The following is a 23311-nucleotide window of genomic DNA, read 5'->3' as shown; positions in this document are numbered from 1 at the left end:
GGCCAAGGCTCATTTAAAATGGACTGTGGCAAAGTGAAAAACTGTTCTGTGGTCAGACGAACTAAAATTTGAAGTTCTTTTTGGGAAACTGGGACGCCATGTCATCCGGACTAAAGAGGACAAGGGACAAGTTGTCATCAGCGCTCAGTTCAGAAGCCTGCATCTCTGATGATATGGGGTTGCATGAGTGCGTGTGGCATGGGCAGCACACACCTGGAAGGGCAGCACACACCTGGAAAGGCACCATCAATGCTGAAAGGTATATCCAAGTTCCAGACGTCGTCTCTTTCTGGGAAGACCTTGCATTTTCCAACATGACAACGCCAGACCACATACTGCATCAATTACAATATCATGGCTGCGTAGAAGAAGGATCCGGCTACTGAAATGGCCAGCCTGCAGTCCAGATCTTTCACCCATAGAAAACATTTGGCGCATCATAAAGAGGAAGATGCAAGAAAGAAGACCTAAGACATTAACATCTACATTAACAGACATTATATTTAGACTATTCCTAAACTTGAGTCTCCTCAGTCCCCAGACGTTTGTAGACTGTTATAAAAAGAAAAGGGGATGCCACACAGCAGTAAACGTGGCCTTGTCCCAACTTTTTTGAGATGTGTTGATGCTATTATATTTAAAATCAACTTATTTTTCCCTTAAAATGATACATTTTCTCACTTTAAACATTTGATATGTCATCTATGTTGTATTGTGAATAAAATACTGAAATTTCAATCTTCCACATCATTCCATTCTGTTTTTATTCACAATTTGTGCAGTGTCCCAACTTTTTTGGAATCGGGTTTGTATCTAGAGTTTCTTCGCAGAATACACAAACATAATGAAACAATGTGATTGTCAGAAATTTTTATTAAACACTTTTTCATGATTTATCTATCTATCCACCTATCTAATCTATCTTTTTTTTAGTCTTTAAGAAGGTATTTTTCCACAACTCTTTTTTTATTTTGTCCATTTGCACTGCTAAATTTGGGGTCAAGATTATTGACTTTGTATTTTTTATAGAAGTGTCATGTTTATCAAGCCAAGGTTGCATTTTTTTTAATATACACAAATACAATACAAAAATACTACTGTGAAATATCATTACAACATAAAATAAATTAAAATGTAATTTATTCCTGTGATGGCTTTTTCAGGATTCTTTGATAAATACACAGTACAAAAGAACAGCATTTATTGGAAACAAACTTTTGTAACATTATATGTCTTTATTGTTATTTTTTGATCAATTTAACGCGTCCTTGCTGAATACAAGTAGCCTATAAATTTATTCTAAAAGAAAAAAAATAGACTACAACATTTTTAACAGGATGCCAAATACTTTAATATATATATATAATACAATAATAAATATAAATGTAGATAATGTTAGATTACACATTTCTCTAAAGTCTAACCCATTCCCAAATAGGCCTAAAATTCAGCATGATGAAAAAGAGCAAAACACTTGAGCATGTTTGTGAGTTTCGGTGGCATTCGGCCCCTGATTGATCAGTTGAGTTTCTTATGCAATCTTCAGAGACCCCAGGAGAGATGATGGCAGCTCAAGCGTTGGTAATTCATCGTGTCTGTTGAACCTCTCCAACACAAGCTCATCAAAGCAGCCTGTCTTTTACATGTCCTTCCTCGAAATATGGATTTAACCGGATTGAGCTCCAAAGGACGGCTATTGTTGGTTTTCTGTGTAAGTTGTTTCCTCTACACATCCACCGATGCCGAGGGGAGCTGTAAACTCAAAGCCAAGTTCAACCTGAGGGGTTATAAGGAGAAGTTGAAAAGGACAGTGGTTGTTGGTGGCATGTTTCCAGTTCATCAACGCCTGGTTTCAACGGACACCAACACCACGATTCCTCCAGACTCTTCCGACTGCGAGGGGTAAGACTAGATTTAACATGACATTTTACAAGAGAAAACTCCTGTTTTCCAGACTGTCATAAGATCTGCTAGATCATTACATCTGTCCATATGTTATATGTAATGATGTGCACTGCCACGTTAAGTGCATTCTTTTTAATTGCGTCAATATTTCAGAAATGTATTGGTATTATAAAAGAAAAAAATATTAATTGCAAACGCTTAATTTGTCTTGATTATATTCTTGCATCTTAAAGATCATTATTCATCATGCAAAATTAATTAAACTGTAGTCTAAGGAATAATTACAGTTTATCCTCCCGAGAGACCACTTAATGTTACATAAACTAATCAATGGAAAAAACTTGTTGCACAATGCCAATCAACCGCACTGGTACAGTGTAAGTTAGTGGGAGCAGTTACTATTACATGTGGTTACACTAGATTTGGTCCACTTTAGATATTTATTAGTAACTTGCAGCAACATATCAACTAACTCTCATACATTTTTACACTTTGTAATTAAAGTTCTATTTATTAAAAGTTAGTGTTTTTACATTTATTCCAAGATAATAACTAAAGAAAGTAACAATTTAAACAATATATTTTAATTGTGAACTAAAGTTCAGCTGTTCTTTTTAATAGTTAACTTATTTTCATCAGTCATCAAGCTCGGTAAACACTGGTCACAGACACAAAGATGTATCTTTTATTTCCCCAAGGCTGATCGCTCATCATAACTGATTATACCCAATCATAACCGATTATATCCAATCATAACCGATTATACCCAATCGTAACCGATTATATCCAACCGATTATATACAATCATAACCGATTATACCCAATCGTAACCGATTATATCCAACCGATTATATCCAATCATAACCGATTATACCCAATCGTCACCGATTATATCCAACCGATTATATCCAATCATAACCGATTATACCCAATCGCAACCGATTATATCCAACCGATTATATCTAATCATAACCGATTATACCCAATCGTAACCGATTATATCCAACCGATTATATCCAATCATAACCGATTATACCCAATAGTAACCGATTATATCCAACCGATTATATCCAATCATAACCGATTATACCCAATCGTAACCGATTATATCCAACCGATTATATCCAATCATAACCAATTATACCCAATCGTAACCGATTATATCCAACCGATTATATCCAATCATAATAGATTATACCCAATCGTAACCGATTATATCCAACCGATTATATCCAATCATAACCGATTATACCCAATCGTAACCGATTATACCCAATCATAGCGCGATGGAGGGAGGCATTGCCTCCTCTCACATGACTTTCCCATTCATTCTCAATTACACCCTACCGCACACTTTAGGGGGTTTGTTAACCCTTTCCTCTAGCCTGGTAAAACTCAGACGAACTTCCATCAAATTTTGATTTGCTCCGCAAACTTACTCATTTACGACTGAGAAGGGTCTGGTTTTAACCAGGCTACCTTTCCACGCTATTGACGGAAATTTCCAGCTTTCCGTGTTTTCACTGTTATACTTTTTTTTTTAATACATTTTATAGAATAAAATATTTTTTTTGTTGTTGTTTAAACGTAGAGGATCACCACTTTATTTTTATATATTCCATATTCAGATATGCATACAACAAAATATTCTGAGTGCCATGCAACTTTCTTGATCAAAAATTGCTGGCGGTGGCTGGACAGAGTTAAAAGTCAATAGGCTCAGGGGAGGCAAGAGAGACAAGGCGTCTCGCTGTAACTAGATTAGAAAAAATGAGGGTTTTATACACTTTTATAATGTCACATTTTGTAATATTTGCGTTGTTCTATTTTTGTAATATCAATTATTTCCTCATCAAATTGTTTTTGAGGAGGCACTGCCTCTCTTGCCTCCTCTGAAGAATGTCGGTTGAGGAACATCAAAATAAAGTTAAAAATATAGCTATTTAGCTATATAAGCATACGATTTACTATACTCTAATGATTGCTAGCTGACATGGAGTTGCAAAGTTACTTATAGTTAGCAGAATGTCTAAAGTGGACCAGGTATCCTCGGTTAAATAGATATATATTAGAGAAATAATAAAGACCAACATTAACATAATTTGATTATATATAAGATATAAATAGCAAATGCATTCAGTTACATTACCTTGTCGCCACTGGCTTTTGGCTTGCTTAGTTGGGGAATTTTAATTTTATATTTAACAATATTATTACAACATTATTTTCCTGTTATCTCTGTAAAGCTGCTTTGAAACAATCTGTATTGTAAAAAGCGCTATATAAATAAAGGTGACGACGCTAAATCTAAACATTTTGCTCACTTGATTGAATAAGCGTAAATGAATCATCATTCTTCTAACACGTGAATTCCCCCTCAGCTTCAACTTCCGTACTTTCCGCTGGACTCAGACGATGCTGTTCGCCCTGAACGAGATCAACAACAGAACGGACCTGCTCCCCAAAACTGAGCTGGGCTACGTCATCTATGACTCCTGCTTCACCATTTCCAAAGCCGTGGAGGGAACGCTGACCCTCCTGACGGGCCAGGACGAGGCCGTGCCGAACTACCGCTGCGGGGACGGGCCTCCTCTCTCGGCTCTGGTGGGCGCCGGAGGATCGGATCTGTCCATCGCCACTGCCAGGATACTCGGACTCTACTACTTCCCACAAGTACCTTTAATCTAGCACTGTATTTGGGCAATGACATAAGATAACCCTCGTTTTTAAGGTCAAAATCTATTCATTTATGAAAAACAAAACACATGGCATGACTTTAATACATTTCTGAATAAAAAAACATGGTAACACTTCAGGGTCAAATTCTGGTAACGCTTCATTTTACAGTCCTTTTTCCCCATGTACATACTATGTACTTATTATAGTAATTACAATAACTGGGTAATAACCGGGTAATAACTAGGTACTAACCCTGAACCTACCCCTAAACCTACCCTTAACCCATGTACTTACCTTATATTACCCAGTACTTTCTAATAAGCAGTCATAGTAGGAACATTTTAAAATTACATTTATGAGATTCTTGAAAAGACACCTCATTTAGTAGTTTGGCATATAGAAATTATTAATGAAATCATGTTTTACTATTTCTTAGTTTTGTTTGTTTTGGTGCAGTGAACATGCAGAAACATGTAAGAAGAAAAAAAACATAAAACAGGAAATGATATCACAGAGAGAAAAACATATATTTTATAAAAATTATTCCACATTTAAAAAGTTTAAGATCTGCCCGATCTTTTTCTTTTTTACAGCTTTATTCAGCAAGATTTTTTTATTTTAAATAAATACTGTCCTTTTCATATTCATCAAAGAATCCTGAAAAAAGTATCACTGTTTACACTAAAATATGAAGCAGCACAACTGTTTTCAACATTGATAATAATAATAATCGTAAATGTTTTTTGAGCAGCAAATCATCATATAAGAATGATTTCTGAAGGATCATGTGACACTGAAGACTGGAGGAGTAATGATGCTGAAAATTCAGCTTCCACCAGGACTAAATTATATTATTTCACATATTCATTGAAAACTTGGCATAATAAATTTAAGCTTTTCTTGAAAATGGGATAAAAGCTTTTCAAATCTGTGTGAAAGCAGCATGAATAGAAAGAGTATCTATTTCTAAAAACTTGAATGATCAAAATCATATTTTTAAATGTGTCATGTTCTTGCCTATTTTTAGGGTTAATTTATTACACCTTATATCAGTGTTTCTCAACCCTGCTCCTGAAGGACCCTCAACACTGCACGTTTTCTTTGTCTCCCTAATCAAACACACCCGATTCAACTCATCAGCTCATTATCATATATATCCCCATGTAATAATGAGCTGATGAGTTGAATCAGGTGTGTTTGATTTAGGGAGACAAAGAAAACGTGCAGTGTAGGGGGTCCTTCAGGAGCAGGGTTGAGAAACACTGCCTTATAGTAATAATTTTAGAAAAGAAATCCAACCACAACTGTTGAAAGATTTGTCTTTCCACCTCCCTAGATGAGTTACGCGTCGTCCTGCTCGGTTCTGGAGAGCCGATTTCAGTATCCCACCTTCCTCCGCACCATCCCAAACGATGAGCACCAGTCCGTCGCCATGGCCAAACTAGTGCTTCACTTCGGCTGGACCTGGGTTGGAACAATCGCAGCCGAGGACGATTACGGGAAATACGGCATTAAGAGGTTTAAGGAGTTGGTGGAGGAGGTGGGAGTGTGTATATCCTTTTCCGAAACCCTTCCCAAGACCTCCAGCTCGGAGGCCATGGAGCGCATCGTGCAGGCGGTGCTGGACTCCACGGCTAAGATCATCGTGGTGTTCTCCTCAGATGTGGATCTGAAGCCTTTACTGGAGGAACTGCTGCGTAACAACGTCACCAACCGCACGTGGATCGCCAGCGAGGCCTGGGTCACATCCGCCTCCATCTCCCATCATCCCGACATACTGCCCGTCCTGGGGGGAACCATCGGGTTTGCGGTGAAGCGTGCCGAAATCCCCGGCCTGAAAGAGCACCTTCTGGCTGTTAATCCATACAATGACACTCTGACTGAAGAGTTTTGGGGGATTGTCTTTAACTGCACCATGAATTATACGATGGTTTTGAGAGGCATGAGGAGATGCACTGGAGAAGAGATGATAGACAAGCTGAATAATACATACTCAGATGTGTCTCAGTTAAGGATTACGTATAACGTGTATAAGGCTGTATATGCCGTGGCGTACGCCCTACATAACCTCGAGGTGTGTGTACCTGGCAGTGGCCCGTTTGAGAACGGCACATGTGCTGACATTAACGCATTCGAGCCTTGGCAGGTATGACACACACACACACACACACACACACGTTTACATGCAACCAAATAATCCATTAGTAATGGGATTGACGGCTCAGTCGGACTGAAAAGCCTTCATGTAAACACCTAAATCGGTCCGATTGAGCTCGATCCCACTGAAATTTCGATCGGATTGAAATGCGTGGTTTATTCCATTTCTACTTTTCTATTTTTACTGCGTGATCAATATAAGCAACACGGCACAACGGCTAATATTCACATTTATTCCAAATTATGATCAGAAATTGATCAATTTTAAGTCTGCTGTTTAAATCAAATAAAGAACCAATGTAGGAGAATGGTTATTGTGCGCAAACAGGAAAAAAAATATATTTTTTTGTATATATGTATACAAACTGTATATATTCGTGCAGTGTGCACACGTCAAAAAATCTATTCCAATTAGACACAGGCGTGTGACGCATAAACGCGCACATTAACCCGATCACATGTTTAGGATTAACACTACATTTAGATTCATCAATCGGAATGAATTCAGTCCGATTGAAACACAAGTTGTGCATGTACTTTATGAAATCTACTCATTTATTACCCCTATGTGCTCTGTGTTCAGCTCATGTACTACATGAAGCACCTCAGATACACCGTCCCTCACACCGGAGAGAAGATATTCTTCAATGATGGAGAGGTGGAAGGCTTTTATGAAATCTTAAACTGGCAGAGTGATTCAGACGGAGAGATCACATATTCCCACATCGGGTACTATAACAGCACGGCGCCCGCCGACGACAGGTTGACTATAAATGATTCCTCTATCATATGGAACAATGATGTCCTCGAGGTGAGGATGTCATGTGATGCGTGTAATTTAGTCTGATTTTAAATTAGATTATATAGTAATGATACGGCTGTTAAAATATTGAATTGCAATTAATCTCTATTTTGTAAAATGTGTAATGCATTAGGTATTCTTTTTAAACAAAAACATCTATCCATCTATCTATCTATCTATCTATCTATCTATCTATCTATCTATCTATCTATCTATCTATCTATCTATCTATCTATCATCTATCTATCTATCTATCTATCTATCTATCTATCTATCTATCTATCTATCCATCTTTCTATCTATCTATCTATCTATCTATCTATCTATCTATCTATCTATCTATCTATCCATCCATCCATCCATCCATCCATCCATCCATCCATCCATCCATCCATCCATCCATCCATCCATCCATCCATTCATCCATCCATCCATCCATCCATCCATCCATCCATCCATCTATTTAACTATCTATCCATCCATCCATTGCGTATTAGACTGTACCTAAAAAATCCAGTACATTGTTTTAAAGTAATCGACTGGTTAAAGTCTGCCTCTCATTATCGCGTGTGGAATCATATAGAAGATAAACTGAAGAGCCGTTTGTTCCTCTTGTGTCCCAGACGCCTCGCTCCGTGTGCAATGAACGCTGCCAGCCCGGCACCAGGATGGGTATCCGGCAGGGAGAGCCGGTCTGTTGCTTCGACTGCATCCCCTGCGCAGACGGAGAGATCACAAACACAACAGGTCATGGCAATAAACAACTCTGTTCAGTCAGTCTTTACTTTTAATGGCTTCTGAGTTTCTATTTAGTCGATTTTAATAACTCTTCCAACAGATGCACGAGGCTGTATCCAATGCGACAAGGACTACTGGTCCAATGCCAATCACGACGAGTGTGTGCAGAAGACCATTGAATTCCTGGACTTCTCCGAACCTCTCGGGATCACACTGATCGCGATCGCTGCGTTCGGGGCTCTGGCTGCTATCGTAGTCGCGATCATCTTCTTGAAGCACCTCAACACACCTCTGGTGCAGGTCAACGACCCTCTGCTGAGCTTCTCTCTGCTGCTGGGTTTAGTGATCACCTTCCTCAGCTCCATCGTGTTCCTCGGTGAGCCTCAGATGTGGTCGTGCATGACCAGTCAGGTGGCGTTGGCTGTAGGCTTTGCTCTGAGCCTCTCTTCATTAATGGGTAAATCTGCTCTGCTCATGCTGAGAGCCAGAGCTGTAAAAGCTGTCAAAACTGCGACACGGGCGGCAAAAGCAGCGGCAGCGGCTGCCGAACAGAGTCCCGACACTGAAATCATCGCTCCAGCTATTCCTCGGAAGAACGACGTGGATCCCATACATCCCAGGCACCAGAGGGCGATGATGATAGTGGGCACACTGATCCAAGCGGTGGCTTGCACCGTGTGGCTGATTCTGATGCCTCCACACCCTGTTAAAAACACAGCCGCCCAGAACATCAAGATCATCCTGGAGTGCGACACTGGAAACATCATCTTCATCTGCTCCATCTTCGCTTATGACATACTTTTAGCTCTGCTGACCTTCACTTTTGCTTTTGTGGCACGAAAGTTGGAAGACCACTTTAATGAGGGCAAGAGCGTGACCTTTGGCATGCTGGTGTTTTTCATCGTTTGGATCTCCTTCGTTCCCGCCTATCTGAGCACGCGGGGGAAGTTCATGGTGGCGGTGCAAATCTTCGCTATCTTGGCGTCCAGCTTCGGCCTGCTCGCGTGCGTCTTCATCCCCAAGTGCTATGTGCTGCTCGTCAAACCAGAGAGGAACAAAGAGGAGATGATGATTCCTCGAGCCAAGTCACGTGACACAGGCGTATCGCTCGCCACCACCAGCAGCTCCGCTCACGAAACCACTGTGTCCACTGTGTCTCTAGATTGACTGAAGACATTCCCTAAAAATGATCTACCGTGTCACTCTGAAGCCTTATTATTTTGGACTCTGACATATTTCAGGATTTTACATATAAATTAAGATCTAAGACAGAATAGGGATAACAGTAAAGGACTTTTAATGGGGTCGTATTGCACTTAGCATATTATGTTATGTCTATGTATAATACAATTGAGTTTTATGACCATTTTTTGCCAGCTGTAAGCCCTAGTAGGCTGTGTTTTATTTATTTATTCATTCGGTAACACTTTACAATAAGGTTCATTAGTTAACATGAACTAATAATGAACTGCACTTATACATCATTTATTAATCTTTGTTAATGATAATTTCAACATTTACTAATACGTAATTCAAATCTTGTTAACATTATTAACACACTGTGAACTAACATGAAAAAACAATGAACAGCTGTATTTATATTAACAAACATTAACAAATACAGTAACAAATGTATTGCTCATGGTTAGCTCATGTTAGCTAATACATTAACTAATGTTAACTAATGAACCTTATTGTAAAGTGTTACCATTTATTCATTTAAACTGCAAACATTTGACTTGTTCTGCAGTTTTAATATCTGACTGTGGGTTTGCTGTCAAGTACAATGTCATTTTTTTTTAACATTCCCATGTTTTCATCTGACATCATAAAGCTGGGGAGGATCATTTTTGGAGCTTAGTTTCAATCAATTATACCATAAAAAGTTAATAAGCAGATGCTCAAACGCAACTGTAGAGAAGCAGCAAACAAAAAGTCAAAATATCAAACTTTAGAAGAAAGGCACAACACTCATAACAATGAATCCATGTTAAACATGATACATAAATACATTTAATTTAATAATAAATATGAAACCTTGAATTTCTTTAATGAGAGGGCAGTTTTGAGAGTTACAGTTTTAATACTATATTCACTAATTATATTTCAAATGGTTGTGGAAAATTGTATTCTTTTTTTTTACACAACAGATACACTATAAAAGAGAGAAAAAAGGCAAATAAAGGGAAAACAGGAAAAAAAGCTTCCTCACGATATGACCCCTTTTAATGAGCAAGAATTTGCACTCAGGGATGTTTTTATGACCAGTGTAGCTTAGCTGTTCAAATTACATGAAAAAATGCATTGATTTCATCTTAAAAAAAATAAAACCAATCTTTTCAGAGACAACTTTTAGTCTTAAAAGCATGGAAACAGAGAGGTAAATGTAATGCTGATGCCGGCCAGCAGGAGGAAGCAGTGAATCTTCATAAACTGAGATATGACACAAATGAAACTGTCCTAGTTGTTCTCCGTCAGTTGTTTTATAAAATAACTATTGTAATAGTTTTGCTGACATACAATGAAGTATATTTTTGTGAAAATCTTTTGTGGGTAATTTATGCTGTTAATTTATTTGTGAATTTGAAAATGAATTTGAAAAATTTGATTAGACTGGGTGTGTTTTAGATAAATATGGGAGGCATCATGGATTCATGCACAAATTGCATCTAATGTGAACTGTTTAGAGCAACACGTAATTTTGAACAGGACTCCACTGAGATCTTCACTCGTAAACAATAGAAATGAATTATGTATTGCGTTGTTATCTTATTCATAAAATAAAGTTACAATAAACTATCAAAGTTTTATATAGCCTACTAATTTTTTTTAGTTACCAGATACAGTGTGACGATTTCAGTAATTTGGTGATTAAAACCTCAGACGTATTCTTAACAGTTGCTTCATAGATGTGTGGCTATGTTTATTATCATTATTTTAGATCTGTTACACTATGTAACTTTTCTTTGTTCAAAATGATAAAAATGTAAGAAAATAAGTCAATACATTATGAATTCTTCTTTGTCTTACCCTGATTCACTACGGTAAACAGTGTTCATATTTCAGAGATGTCGGGATGGTTTTCGCGCGAAATTGCGTAGCCTACGTCACTCGCCCGTGCATGTCTCGTCATATTCGTAAATAGAGAAAAGTTGCTTGCGGTGGAGCAGCTAAATCTCCGACTTCTGGGGAATCACCCGTTTTAAAAGGACATTTGGATAGTCATTTAGGAAAGAAAGTCTTGAAGGATTGCTAGGAATACGCGTATAAAAAACTAACAAGTTTTGGATGAACTGCATCCATATTGCCCCTTATGTTAGCAATTCCTCCTGACTTTCAGTTAGCCTACATGAAGAAAAACATAACAAGGAAATAAATATGTTAAAAAGTATATCTGTAGGCTACAGCAATACACGATCAAACCCATTATAGCGCAGTATAGGCTACAAATGACCCAGACTCAGTAGCAGCAGTTTACATATCCCACTTTTAAAGTCAAAATATCAAAAAGGATCTCAGATCATATTTTTGTATTTACTACAAAATTAGTTAATAGCAAAATTCCTAGCGCTTCAGTGGTTAGAAATTTAACCAGTAAGGTGGATTACAGGATTCCTCTCAGCTTTGACAAGTGGAAAATCTATAGCTAGACAAGATTTGATTTCTGAAGTGATGCATATGAAGTCTATTTAGAATAAGACAATCTGGACGAACAATAATGGGTACCTACACATATAAGGTACACACTTTCATCACATTTGAGGAAAAGTTGGTCCAGAAAGAAGACGTTTTAATTTCAAGAATGTGTATTGGACATTGTTCATTAAATCAGTGTCTGCATAGAATGGGAATCAGTAGAACACGTACTTATACAATCTGATGGATATGAAAGAGCAATATTTCAAAGATCTTTAGAAATAAATAATTTGTCACTCGGTTCAGTTAAGGAAATGGCTCAAAACAATCAAGAATATATCACAAATTATTTATTTACTTAAAAGAAACAAGACTAATTAATAGAATTTAGGATACCGTTTTATTGTTATTATTTTAAATCTACATCTGTCTTGTTTTTTATCAACTTCCCAACGCTTCACACTCCTATCCAGTAGATGGCGGGAATGCACCAATTACAGTTTGTCTGCCAACTGACATTAAACAGCAGAAGAAGGAGAAGAATAAACAAAAAGAGATCACAGAGCTTGTAATAAAACAAGAACCAACATTGGCTTGGCTCTTTGGAGATGGTGAGAACTGAGGGATCTGAAATGTTGTAAAACCGACGCTGAGAGGACATTTATATTACTCAACAGGTGAATAAGGTGTTTTATTGAACAGATAAATTGCTATATGTAGCTCTGTTAACAGAGTTCATTGTAAAGCATTATCTATTGTGAAGGCTCATATTCATCCGCACACACACACACAGAGCCGAAGCACAAACAAAACAATGTTCTTACGCAAATGCATAACATAAAAAAGACACAGCAAAGTAAAAAGTCTCCAAATATAAGACTGAACATTTAAAACATACACAGTGAGGTCTAAAAGTCTGAGACCACATTGCAAAATAACAATAATAAAAAAAGGGTTTTGAAAAAGTCAAATAAATATTATATGAATACTAATTATGAGGGCTGAAAAATTATCAATGAATCAGTTGACTCGAACATAAGTTTAATTTACCTTTTTCAAAATGAGCACAATACAAGCTTTTTCATAGTGGTGTCAGACTTTTGGATCCGACTGTACCATCGTTGCATCCTAGGATGCACAATATTTACAGTGCTGTGTCAGAGAGAATGAGTTTGCATAGTTCACTTGATGCCACCACATGCTTTGTGGAGTGATGATATTCTTCTATAATTGGACGTGTAACAACACGCCCTCAGTGAGGAATAGCCCAGCGTGCCTGAGGAAGAGGTGTGTGTGTGTGTGTTTGTGTGTGCATGCGTGTGCGCTTGGGTAACTGAGGATGTGGTGTAAACAAAATGCTTAAATATGGTCTTGACTCTTGACAGAAAGGCCAAGTGGCCATTCAACTCTGGACTGACCACTGAAAACACTGAGCATGGATAAAGCCTGTAAAGGTATGATTTTAATAATTCATCAGGTCTTTGTGAACAACTGAACTCATTAAAGGGGTCAGATTAATAATGGATGCAATCCAGTGGGAAGTGTTGGGATGCATGCACATGCTACTAATTTGGAGGGTGGGCTTCATCATGTCAGGGGTTTCCCTTCAGTTCACAGTGAATCTGCTGGGTTTCTCCAGTCTGTCAGATTACTGAACTCTCCCAAAGGAGGACAACGCTAAAAGGTTGAGATGTGTGGTCGGGGACTTTAAAACATACTTGCTGAACAGTTTTCAGTATCTTTTCACACAGTCTCCAAAAATGTATTTTGCACAATGCACTAAACTCTTTAACTTTAAACCCGAGATAACAGCCTTTTTAAACCCTTTTCACACTCGTTCAATGGTTGGCTGATCAAATAGTGTACATATGATGAACAGTTTACAAATGAAAAATGTTATTTTGGAGCTGATGTTCAAAAATATATAAATAAATAAAAACCCTAGCCAGTTGCAAGGGCACCTTTGTTATATTTTATAATGACAGTTAAAAAATAAATTCAATAACCATCCATCAAGATCAAGTACTTAACCAAGTAGATAATCAACATCAACAGATTGTCGTTTAACGGCTGACAGGAACTGCTGAGAGACTTACATTATATCTTAGTGTTGTATTTTTATGTTTTCCAGGTGGGGTAAATATCTAGATATAATGGAGGCAGACCGAGATATGACAGATGACACAGACAGATGTCGCAGAAGTTCAAAACTGCCCTACAGGTGAGCAAAAATCATGATCAGATCTAACATCTGCTGCAATAAAGACTTGAATATTGTTGAGCAAACTCTCATAGTGCTACAATTTGATGCATTTTATGATGCGTCAGGCTCAGATGCATTCCTGAAATGTTGCTTTCATTGGGATGCTTTCATTTCACAGAGAGAGAGAGGAACAGTAAGTAGAGCTGATAATTACATTCCTCTGCTGTCATGGTAGATTAGTGTTTAAAAGAGTCTTTGACCAGCAGGAGGAGCTACCCAGTAATGCTCATCTTCACTCGCTCTGCTCTCGTTGTTGCTGAAGTGATGTGATTTGACTGTTCGATGGCAGTCATTTCACTCCTTTCTCTCTCTTTTAGACAATCTGACAGAACAAAGACTTTTACGTTAAGCAGCTACACGTCATATTAGATTACTGAAGCTGTAGAACACAGTGATAACATTATACATGGAAGATAAACATGGGGAAGAAAAAAAGGGGCAAAACGCACATACTGTCACTTTATCAGCTTGTAGCATCCGCTTTTGAATCATATATTGACTTGTAAACCAATAAAATAAATAGAATAAAGGGAAAAAAGTAAAATAAGATCTTATTGTAAAGTATTTGAACTATTTGCAAATAATATTTTTATTTAAAATATGCACACATAATCGTATGCATAATATGCCTAAAACTTCTCTGTTAACGTTTCTTGTCTCTTTTTCAATTATCCTATAGGTAAAGTCATGCTGCTAATTCCAACAAAGAGACATATTTTAAGATAATCTCTGTATTCTACATTCAGCATTAAGGGTAGTTTAAAGGACACATGGTTCAACTAATGAAATAAAGGCTATAAAGCTTTTTGTTTTATTTAAAAATTAAATAAAACCTTTAGTAACAACATAAACCATCAGAACTTAACAAAAAGTTATAACTTGATTCGATTGCATAGAATTAACATGATTCAAGCATGCATCTAAGCTAAAAGAATAGGCTAAAATTAAGCTAATATGACTGAATTGTGTTAGGATAACTTAAAAAGAGCATGTCCACTTTACTTCATTAAAATACATCTGATTATACGGAAACCATGTGAATGTGTAGGAAATTGCAACTAATTATGCAAAGCTAATTGTGTAGAACCTATACAGAGTCCCTAACGGGACATGGTGATGGAAAAATATCTAGATCTGGCATGAAACTCTAGATGGCGCAGGCTGATAGGTCCTTAACTCATTTGGTAGCAGTCACATCATTTTCTACATAGTACAGCTGATTGGTTGCCGTTGCATCAGTGGCCAATGAGCTGCGCGCAAATGAAAGAACACAGACTCAGCCGGATCATTTCCATAATGACCAACGCAATCTACCAAGACCAGCACAAATTAGCATCTGGTTTAAGGTGGTAAATAATAGTGTAAATTGACCAGTGCAAACCTTATAAATCACCTTGCATGATCCATTTAAATACTCTCCTCCCAACAAATGCATATGCAATAAGGTCAGCCTTATTTAGCCTTTTCAACGCTAATTTTTCACTGCGTGTCTTTAGTAAATCCTGACAGTAGCTTTTTTTTTTAACACCAAAAGAGGGTTTGCGCTGGTGCAAGCTGTTGGTAAATCTGGCCCCAAATCCTTGTTAGTTTTGGACCCTGTGTGAAATGGTGCAGAATGAATCTAAAAGTGTGTGTGGAAAGAACTGGAGCCTGAGAACAGCTGTTCTGTCTGGTTAGAATGGCGTACTGGAGTAATTAGACACCAGATTGTCAGGAAAGCTTTGCTACACAGTGGCTGAGAAGAATCTGTTTACCATTCTTGAATGGAAGGACAGCACATCTTATTCCTTGCTCCTTTTCTTTATCTCTGATGCCTCCTCGTGTGCACTAGTTTGGGAAACTGCTGTATTTTCTGCTCTGCATATCCACTAGAGATAAAGCCGTTCCCTTGGCTCCTTTAGATAAGAGGCAGTCATCATTCCATTATCCCCCCCACACCCTTTTTCATTTTAATCTTCACCCTTCACAACTGAAATAAAATCACTCGGCTGAACGAGAGCCCTTGGGACCGAGACAATTATGTTTGAAGCTCTCCTGGCTATGACTCAATATTATTTGGCTTGATGAATTATATCAGACTGAGTGACCTATTCGACCCCCATTCACATGGTGAAAGCACAGCGTGTTAAAGAGGAGAACACGACCAGTCATTTCAATGCCAAACTATCATAAGTGTTGATCTCAGAGCAGATGACAAATGACAGGAAGTTCAATGGAAAGAAAATGGATTTCAACACCCCATTTTCAATCCGGAAAATTTAACAGCTGATTCCTGATTCAGTTTTTATCCTTTTTTTTATGAATCATGGCTCAAGTTATTTCTCACTCATGATCTTCCATTCCTTCTATCCGGTTATATTTCACTGTCTCTTCTCTCTCAGCTTTGCTTATTTTTCTCTCCCATTCATTACAATGTTAGAGTGATGCATTTACTAAGTAATATAGTACTTAGCAGGATTTGAGACCATATACTAGCCATCTGTTCTGTGCAGGATTGTAAGTACATTATTGTAGTTTTAACAAGTAGTAAACTTTGATATTGGCTTGAGGAAGCCCTGACCTTGAAGCGGGACTCGAAGTCCTTGTGCAGATCTGCGGGATGTGTATGATGCCTCCAAAATCACATACTGTCTTGAGTGGGTTTTTGTGGCAAGCTGGACGAGGCCGAGAGACTTGGGAACAGAGCGAGGCCGGTGGAGCAAGTGTTAATCGAGTTTCTCATTTTGTGACCTCTTAAAAAAAGCATAGTATTCAATTGAATGTGTGTAGTATGATTGTTATTATTTAATTCACCATTTTTTCATTATAATGTGACCTACCAGCATCACTGCTATTCAGAAATCCTCTCCTGTGGCCTCATGGGATAGAAAAGTGTCCATCAAATGCACACTTTAAAATATAGTAGTAGGTCATCCGGATACATTTTTCCTACTTTTTTTTAAGAGTACTGTGAATTTGAACATACTTATTATGTCTTATACTGTTTTACCTACTAAATAGAAAGGGAAGTATGCAATTTTGGATGCAGCCTCACTCATGTGCAATAGCGAGTGGGCGTTGATGCTCTTTCCTATTCAATGATGTTAGCCAATCATAACAGTGGACATTTACTGACAAGCTTTAAAGGCGCAGCGCCTTAAAACAGATCATTTCAGACAAAGGAACCCCCCAATATAGTAAAACTGCACATTTTAGAGTGGCCTTTTATTGTGGCCAGCCTAAGGCACACCTGGGGCCGGTTTCACAAAGATAGACTTTGACTATGGCTTAGATATAGTAGATAGTCAGACTTCAGATAGACATCTAAATCAGACCGTTGCCTATCTTAAGTAGGACTACATAGCAATGCATTCTGGGTAAAATAAGACACTTTTCAAAAAAAAAAAAAACATGGCGGATCGAGTAAGCGCATTCAACCGCTCAGTGCAGTTTAACCCAGCAGAAAAAATGTGTTTGTTGGAGGAGTATAACAGTTATAAGGACATTTTACTAATTGGAAAAATTAGCTGAGAATGTAGTAACAAGAAGAAATGTTCAATTTTGAAAAAGATTGCTACGACAGTTAACAGCGTTAATCCGACCGTTGAACAGAGCGTTAAAGATGTACAGAAAAGATACAAAAACATGTACAAGATGCCAAAAAAGAAATATTTAAGAAGAAATATCCTTTCCCTTCTCATAGCTCTCTCCATAACGTCGTCAGCAAACCATAAATGATGAGCCATTTTCTCTTTTCTTTTGGCTGTTTGTAATGAATCGGATTGTTACTGCTGGTTGCCAAGGTAACATAGAGTCTTAGACCTAAGTTAGCCTGGGTTAAGGTGTCAATTTTTTTTTATCTTAATGAAGTCAGTCTTTATTTTTGTGAAACAGTCTAACTTGCATTAGACTAGTCTATGAGCAAATTTTAGATTTGTGTAACACTATAGACCGGTCTAAAATAGCCCATGTGCAATAATCATGCTGTCTAATCATCATCTTGATATGCCACACCTGTGAGGTGGATGGATTATCTCGGCAAAGGAGAAGTGCTCACTAACACAGATTTAGACAGATCTATGAACATTTTTGAAAAATGGGGGCAAAAAGAAAAGTGTTGCGTTTATAATTTTGTTAAGTGTATATATTGATATATAATGGTCCAAATAGCAACTAAACATGTAAAAGTATCTTTAACTTTAAGTAACTTTGCTGACTCTATCATTTTGATTAGAGAATGTGAAACTAACAATAAGTCATTTTTGAAAATTTGGTCATTGCAAGTCATTTTGCCAGCACTGGTCTCACACACACACCCAAACACACCCACACACACACACACACACACACACACACACACGCACACGCACACGCACACGCACACACACACACACACACACACACACACACACACACACACACACACACACACACACACACACACACACACACACACACACACACACATTGTTTTTTCTTTTGTGCATAAACTTTATTATAAGTGAACAGCATAATTTTAAATAAATAAAAAATCCATCTCATGTCCCCTTTAAGATATTGTTGATTAAACTCAAACCACAGCTCATGAATTAAAGGGAAGCCGATTCCTAAATTCTCAATTTGTCCAGCCATGATTCTCTAGAGGCCGTAAAGTCAGACCTCTGTTCCTCTGAATGATAGAATCATGTATCTCCTCTCTCTATTTCAAGGGCCACTTTAAAAAAACCTCATGAGAAGTAACAGATATATTTTCCACAATGATGTGGAAGTGATTGTGGAAAAAAAATTATTTGTCTCTAGGGCCATATTAATTTTCAGAGCTGTCTGTTTTTTTGTTTGCATGTGTGGGTAATTGTGATCTATGTTATGTTTGCTGTCATGGTAACAGGCTTTGTGATAGAATTTGAGCAATGGTACAGCAACTTTAGCAGTGTCAGTTCTGAGACACCGGGTGCAGAGGTCGTGACCTCTGTTGATGGATGTATTGAGATGTAATGGTCACCAGTGTCTGGATACTGGTCACAAATACTTTCACCTCTGTCCCCCATATATTTGAGTGTTCCTGTGCATGAGTGTCTTTACCTATTCAGCATTTTGTTTCACACTCACCCGTAGCGTGAGAGGAGTGCGATATGTGAGTGACAGCGTTCTCACTTTGTCATCTGTCCAAACACTGACCTACTTGTGCTCCGGTTTCTTCTCCACGTCACATCCAAGGTCCACTCGACCGGGTTCTGGTTTCTTCAGCTTCTCCTTCTGCTAGCTCTCACTTTCCATCTCGCAAACCACTTTACCCAAACCAAAGACCCACACGCATATACTCTTAACCCCACTCATCAGCCAGACCAGATAGACGTTACCTGTATCAATTATTAAGCCTTAAGAATGGCACTCATCTTTGGAAATGTGAGATCAGGGCCTGTGGGGTGTGGAAAATATCTGAAAGAGTGGCATTGAGTTACTCTAAAATTCATTTTTGTGTTTCATTCCTAAGTGATTGTGACTAATCACAAGGTGATATTGGAGCTTATTGCGTTTAATGTGCATAAATATCATATTTGCTGTTCAGTTTGTGCCAGGAGCTTGCTCACATCTCATCGCCTCATTTTTTGCACTTTTGCTGTGTGTTTTTCTGCTTGAATGAGTTATCAGCATTGGCACACCTCTGACAGGAGCTTTGATGGACTCGGAGAACATCGATCACTCCTGTTTTGTGCCCGTTGGCACGTATGCTGGCACATTGCTGACATTGATTAAGAGAGCCTGTCTTGGGACGTCCTTCAGGTGAGAGACTTTCAGGTTGCTTTCAAACTCCTCTCCTCAAACATGAAATAAGGTTTCTAAAGTACTTGAGAGGAAATGTTAACAACTTTTTTTTGCTGACAATCAGAGTCGAGGATTTATTTTTATGCTGATTTTGGTGGCTGGGAAAAACGCTTTTCTGGGGAAGCAAGCAAGTAATTTGTTGAATGATTTCTTATTAATCTTGTCTGGAGCATGCATGTATTAGGCAGATTACACATTTAAACATGGCATTTAATTGCTTTTTAAATCATGCTAATGATACATTTTATTTTTTCTATAGGAAGCAGGTTCAGGTGTGTGTGTGTGTGTCTGTGTGAAAGTGAATAGGTTGCAAGCTACAGCGAGGCTGATAATGATATCGTCACAGCACCAAACCTTTATCCTACCAGCAAAACCGCTGGTCTTATGACGTAATAGAAATGCTGCAAAGACCCGAAGGCTATTACATATGTTTAAATATAGATAGTCAATGTTTAAAAAGATTAATTAGTTGTTTGTTTGGTGAGTGTGAGAACCTGTAGTCACTCTGAGAGGAGATTATGAGATATTGTTGGATGTGGTCGGTGCCGACCTGTGAAAGTAAAGCCTGTGAAATGGCTTGATGATGGCAATTTTCTTTCCTGTCTTTGTTGACATACTTCCTGTTGAAGCAGGACATTCTTGTGGGAGATATTGAAGGGATTGCTTGCTATGCTGAGCACCATATTATTGCTTATCAGACACAGGTCGTGTCATTGGGATGGGACGTTCTTATTGTAGACCATTTTATTGGACGGAAATTTGGGGTGCATGATATACACCATCATTCATAAGTTTGTTTTCAAAAAAAAAAATGCTTTTGAAGGAAATCTTTTATGCTCACCAAGGCTGCATTTTTTTTCAATTTTCAGCATCATTACTCCAGTCTTCAGTGTCACATGATCCTTCTCAATTCATTCTATTATGCTGATTTGCTGCTCAAGAAACATTTATGATTATTATCAATGTGGAAAACAGTACTGTTTCATAATATTTTGGTGGAAACCATCTTTCCCCAGGATTCCTTTATGAATGGACATTTCAAAAGAGCATAATTTGTTTGAATATTAAGTAACATTATAAATTTCTTTACTGGCATTTTTTTACCAATTTAATACATTCTTGCTGAATAAAAGTGTTAATTTCTTTAAAAAAACAAAAAACAAAACAAAAGAAGAGCTGTATTATCAGACTGATAATTTGATTGTATTATCAGACTGACCCTAAATATATCAGTATTAGTTGATAAATGTGATTAGTAAATGTTATTAGTAAAATAACCCAATATATTATATAACCCAATAAGCTGACAAATTATAGCCAAAGGACCCTCTTTATTTCTAGTTGTTAAAAACAAATTGTTAAACATGAATAAATTAAGATGTAAAATCCATAAGATTTGTTTTTCCCCGTCATGGCACACAGGCATTTTTCTTTACTATTTGTTAATTTTTAAGAGAAAGTAAGCCATATATGGCATATATCATTTCTTATAAGCCGTATATGGCATCTTATAATTTTACTCTATTTTAATGGTTTATTTCTTTATTTTAATGGTTATTTTCAAAATCTCCATCTCTAAATAAAATTTGTTTGGACAGACTGTACATTTTCTCCACTAAATGTTCATTAATCATCTTTTAGTTCACTTGAATATACGGTAGATGACACTTAAATCTAAATCTTACCTTTTTAAGTCACTTTTATTAGCGCTTTATACAATACAGATTGCTTCAGAGCAGCTGTACATGGATATTCAGGAAAATAACGATTCGGTGAGCAAACAGAGTTCAGTCTGCTGTAAAGCAGCTCTTAAAGACGATAGTAAACAGTCATTATTCAGGGGAAATCAGTTCAGAGTTCAGTTAAATAACTGTGTAACAGTGATGTCATCGTCCAGCTCATCCAATAGTGTCAGTGCAGGCAAATGCTGTAAAAAATTATCCTGATTTTAACGGTCAAAGACTGTAAAAATGCTACAGTGAAAACTGTTAATTGGTCAACAGTAAGTTTCCGTAATATATAGCCTACTATATACAGTGAATAACTGTGATTGATCTAACCGTACATTTAACTGTACATTTTACAGTAAAATACTGTTAAATTTCAGTTTTTGGAAGTGAAAAAGAACAAGTCATTGTATAATTTACAGTGAAAAAACGTACATTGACATTCTCACAATTCCCTGGGTGATGCTTCACATTTGATGTAATTTTGTTGAAAAAACTGTTTCTTCATAGTTTTTCTTCGTTTTTCTAATCAGTTATGTACAATTAGGGTTTTATGTTACATGTAATGTTGTTAAATTAATGTTTAATGCATTTTTGCGTGTTACCATGATGGTGTTTAGTGTTTGTGTGAATGACACTGTGAACCTTCTAGATATTAGTATTAACTTTCTTTTTGAAAAGCTGCTTGTGATGAGCTTTGATTCATCATGTGACTCTGGTGGTTGTCAGTGTATTACAATGGTGCAAAACAGATATAGTACTTCAATAGGTGGGTAAATTAACATTATATCAGATAGTGAAATAACAGATGTTTACTGTAAATTTAAGGTAAGTCTGTAAAACCTATAATGATGCTACCGTATTTTTTACAGTAAATTTCTGGCAACCACAGCTGCTGTTTTTTTACCGTAATTTTTTGTTTTTACTGTTCCAATTTTGATTTCATATGATCTTCAGTAACATTAGCTAGCATTAACTTGTACCCAAGTCTAGCTTGGTGACTTTATCTTCTGCCCAACCCAACCCAGCCGGCCCTGCCCAGCCCTACAACAGGACCAAGAGCTCAGCCAGATCCGGTTTCATCCTCAACACGCAGGGAGGTTATAAGAGAGGCTGTAGAAAAGATCCCACACACACACACACACACACACACACACAGAGAGAGAGAAAGAGAGGGAAAGAAGAGCGAGAGTGAGTGAGTGAGTCAGGAATCTACTCCTCCTTTAATTGAGCAGTTTGACTGAGACTGAAGCCAGACTCCCCCGGGCTCCACAGACGGGACGGGGCCCTGCCGGCCATGATCGCAGCTCGCAGTGGTTCGGTGGGTCACAGGGGCCCCGAGGAGCCCTCCAGGCACCGCAGACCGTCCGCTGCGTCTCTGGCAGGGCACCGTGGGCACCGCAGCTCTCAGGAGACTCGAGATCATGTTCAGCTCCGGCAGGCGGCGCTGCTGCGGGTCAGGAGAGCGCTTCTCATCCGGGAGATGGAGACCAACTGGTACCTGAAGCTGTGTGGACGGGCCAGAGAAGATAGTGTTGCGTATGAGACCGGCATGCCGTACCGGTGAGTCCTGTGGCTGGTTGCATAAACCGCTAACAC

The 23311-nt window shown here is 37.9% G+C and overlaps 2 protein-coding genes across 3 annotated transcripts in view; both read left to right on the top strand.

Annotated features, from left to right (window-relative positions):
* The first annotated feature begins 1660 nt into the window (after nucleotides 1-1660).
* Nucleotides 1661-9448, top strand: vmn2r1 (vomeronasal 2, receptor 1). The gene is made up of 6 exons (XM_077194726.1): nucleotides 1661-1902; nucleotides 4287-4578; nucleotides 5921-6730; nucleotides 7325-7552; nucleotides 8167-8290; nucleotides 8382-9448. The coding sequence occupies exons 1-6, from the start codon at nucleotides 1661-1663 to the stop codon at nucleotides 9446-9448; spliced, it is 2763 nt and encodes a 920-aa protein (XP_077050841.1).
* A 3753-nt stretch (nucleotides 9449-13201) lies between these two features.
* The window catches only part of kcnab1a (potassium voltage-gated channel subfamily A regulatory beta subunit 1a), a 112277-nt gene continuing 102167 nt past the window's right edge, over nucleotides 13202-23311 (top strand). The window contains exons 1-2 of one of the 2 annotated variants that reach the window (XM_077194625.1): nucleotides 13202-13371; nucleotides 14049-14138. In XM_077194625.1, coding sequence (XP_077050740.1) covers nucleotides 14071-14138 — 68 coding nt within the window. In that variant the 5' untranslated portion in view covers nucleotides 13202-13371; nucleotides 14049-14070. Of the gene's footprint in view, nucleotides 13372-14048; nucleotides 14139-22799; nucleotides 23276-23311 lie in introns of those variants that run through there. The other variant, XM_077194622.1, reaches the window with a different exon arrangement.

Source organism: Siphateles boraxobius, unplaced genomic scaffold, assembly GCF_051911475.1.
Source record: "Siphateles boraxobius isolate OS27281-9 unplaced genomic scaffold, OSU_SipBor_1 32, whole genome shotgun sequence".
Taxonomy (NCBI): Eukaryota; Metazoa; Chordata; class Actinopteri; order Cypriniformes; family Leuciscidae; genus Siphateles; species Siphateles boraxobius.
Note: the sequence above shows the minus strand (reverse complement) of the source record. Positions and strands in the feature narration are given on the sequence as shown.

Bases quoted from the DNA above. Each gene is read 5' to 3' on its own strand.
- vmn2r1 (XM_077194726.1), top strand. From the start codon at position 1,661: ATGGATTTAACCGGATTGAGCTCCAAAGGACGGCTATTGTTGGTTTTC. The intron at 4,579-5,920 runs GTACCTTTAATC...CCACCTCCCTAG, and splicing joins GACTCTACTACTTCCCACAA to ATGAGTTACGCGTCGTCCTG. The intron at 8,291-8,381 runs GTCATGGCAATA...CTCTTCCAACAG, and splicing joins AGAGATCACAAACACAACAG to ATGCACGAGGCTGTATCCAA.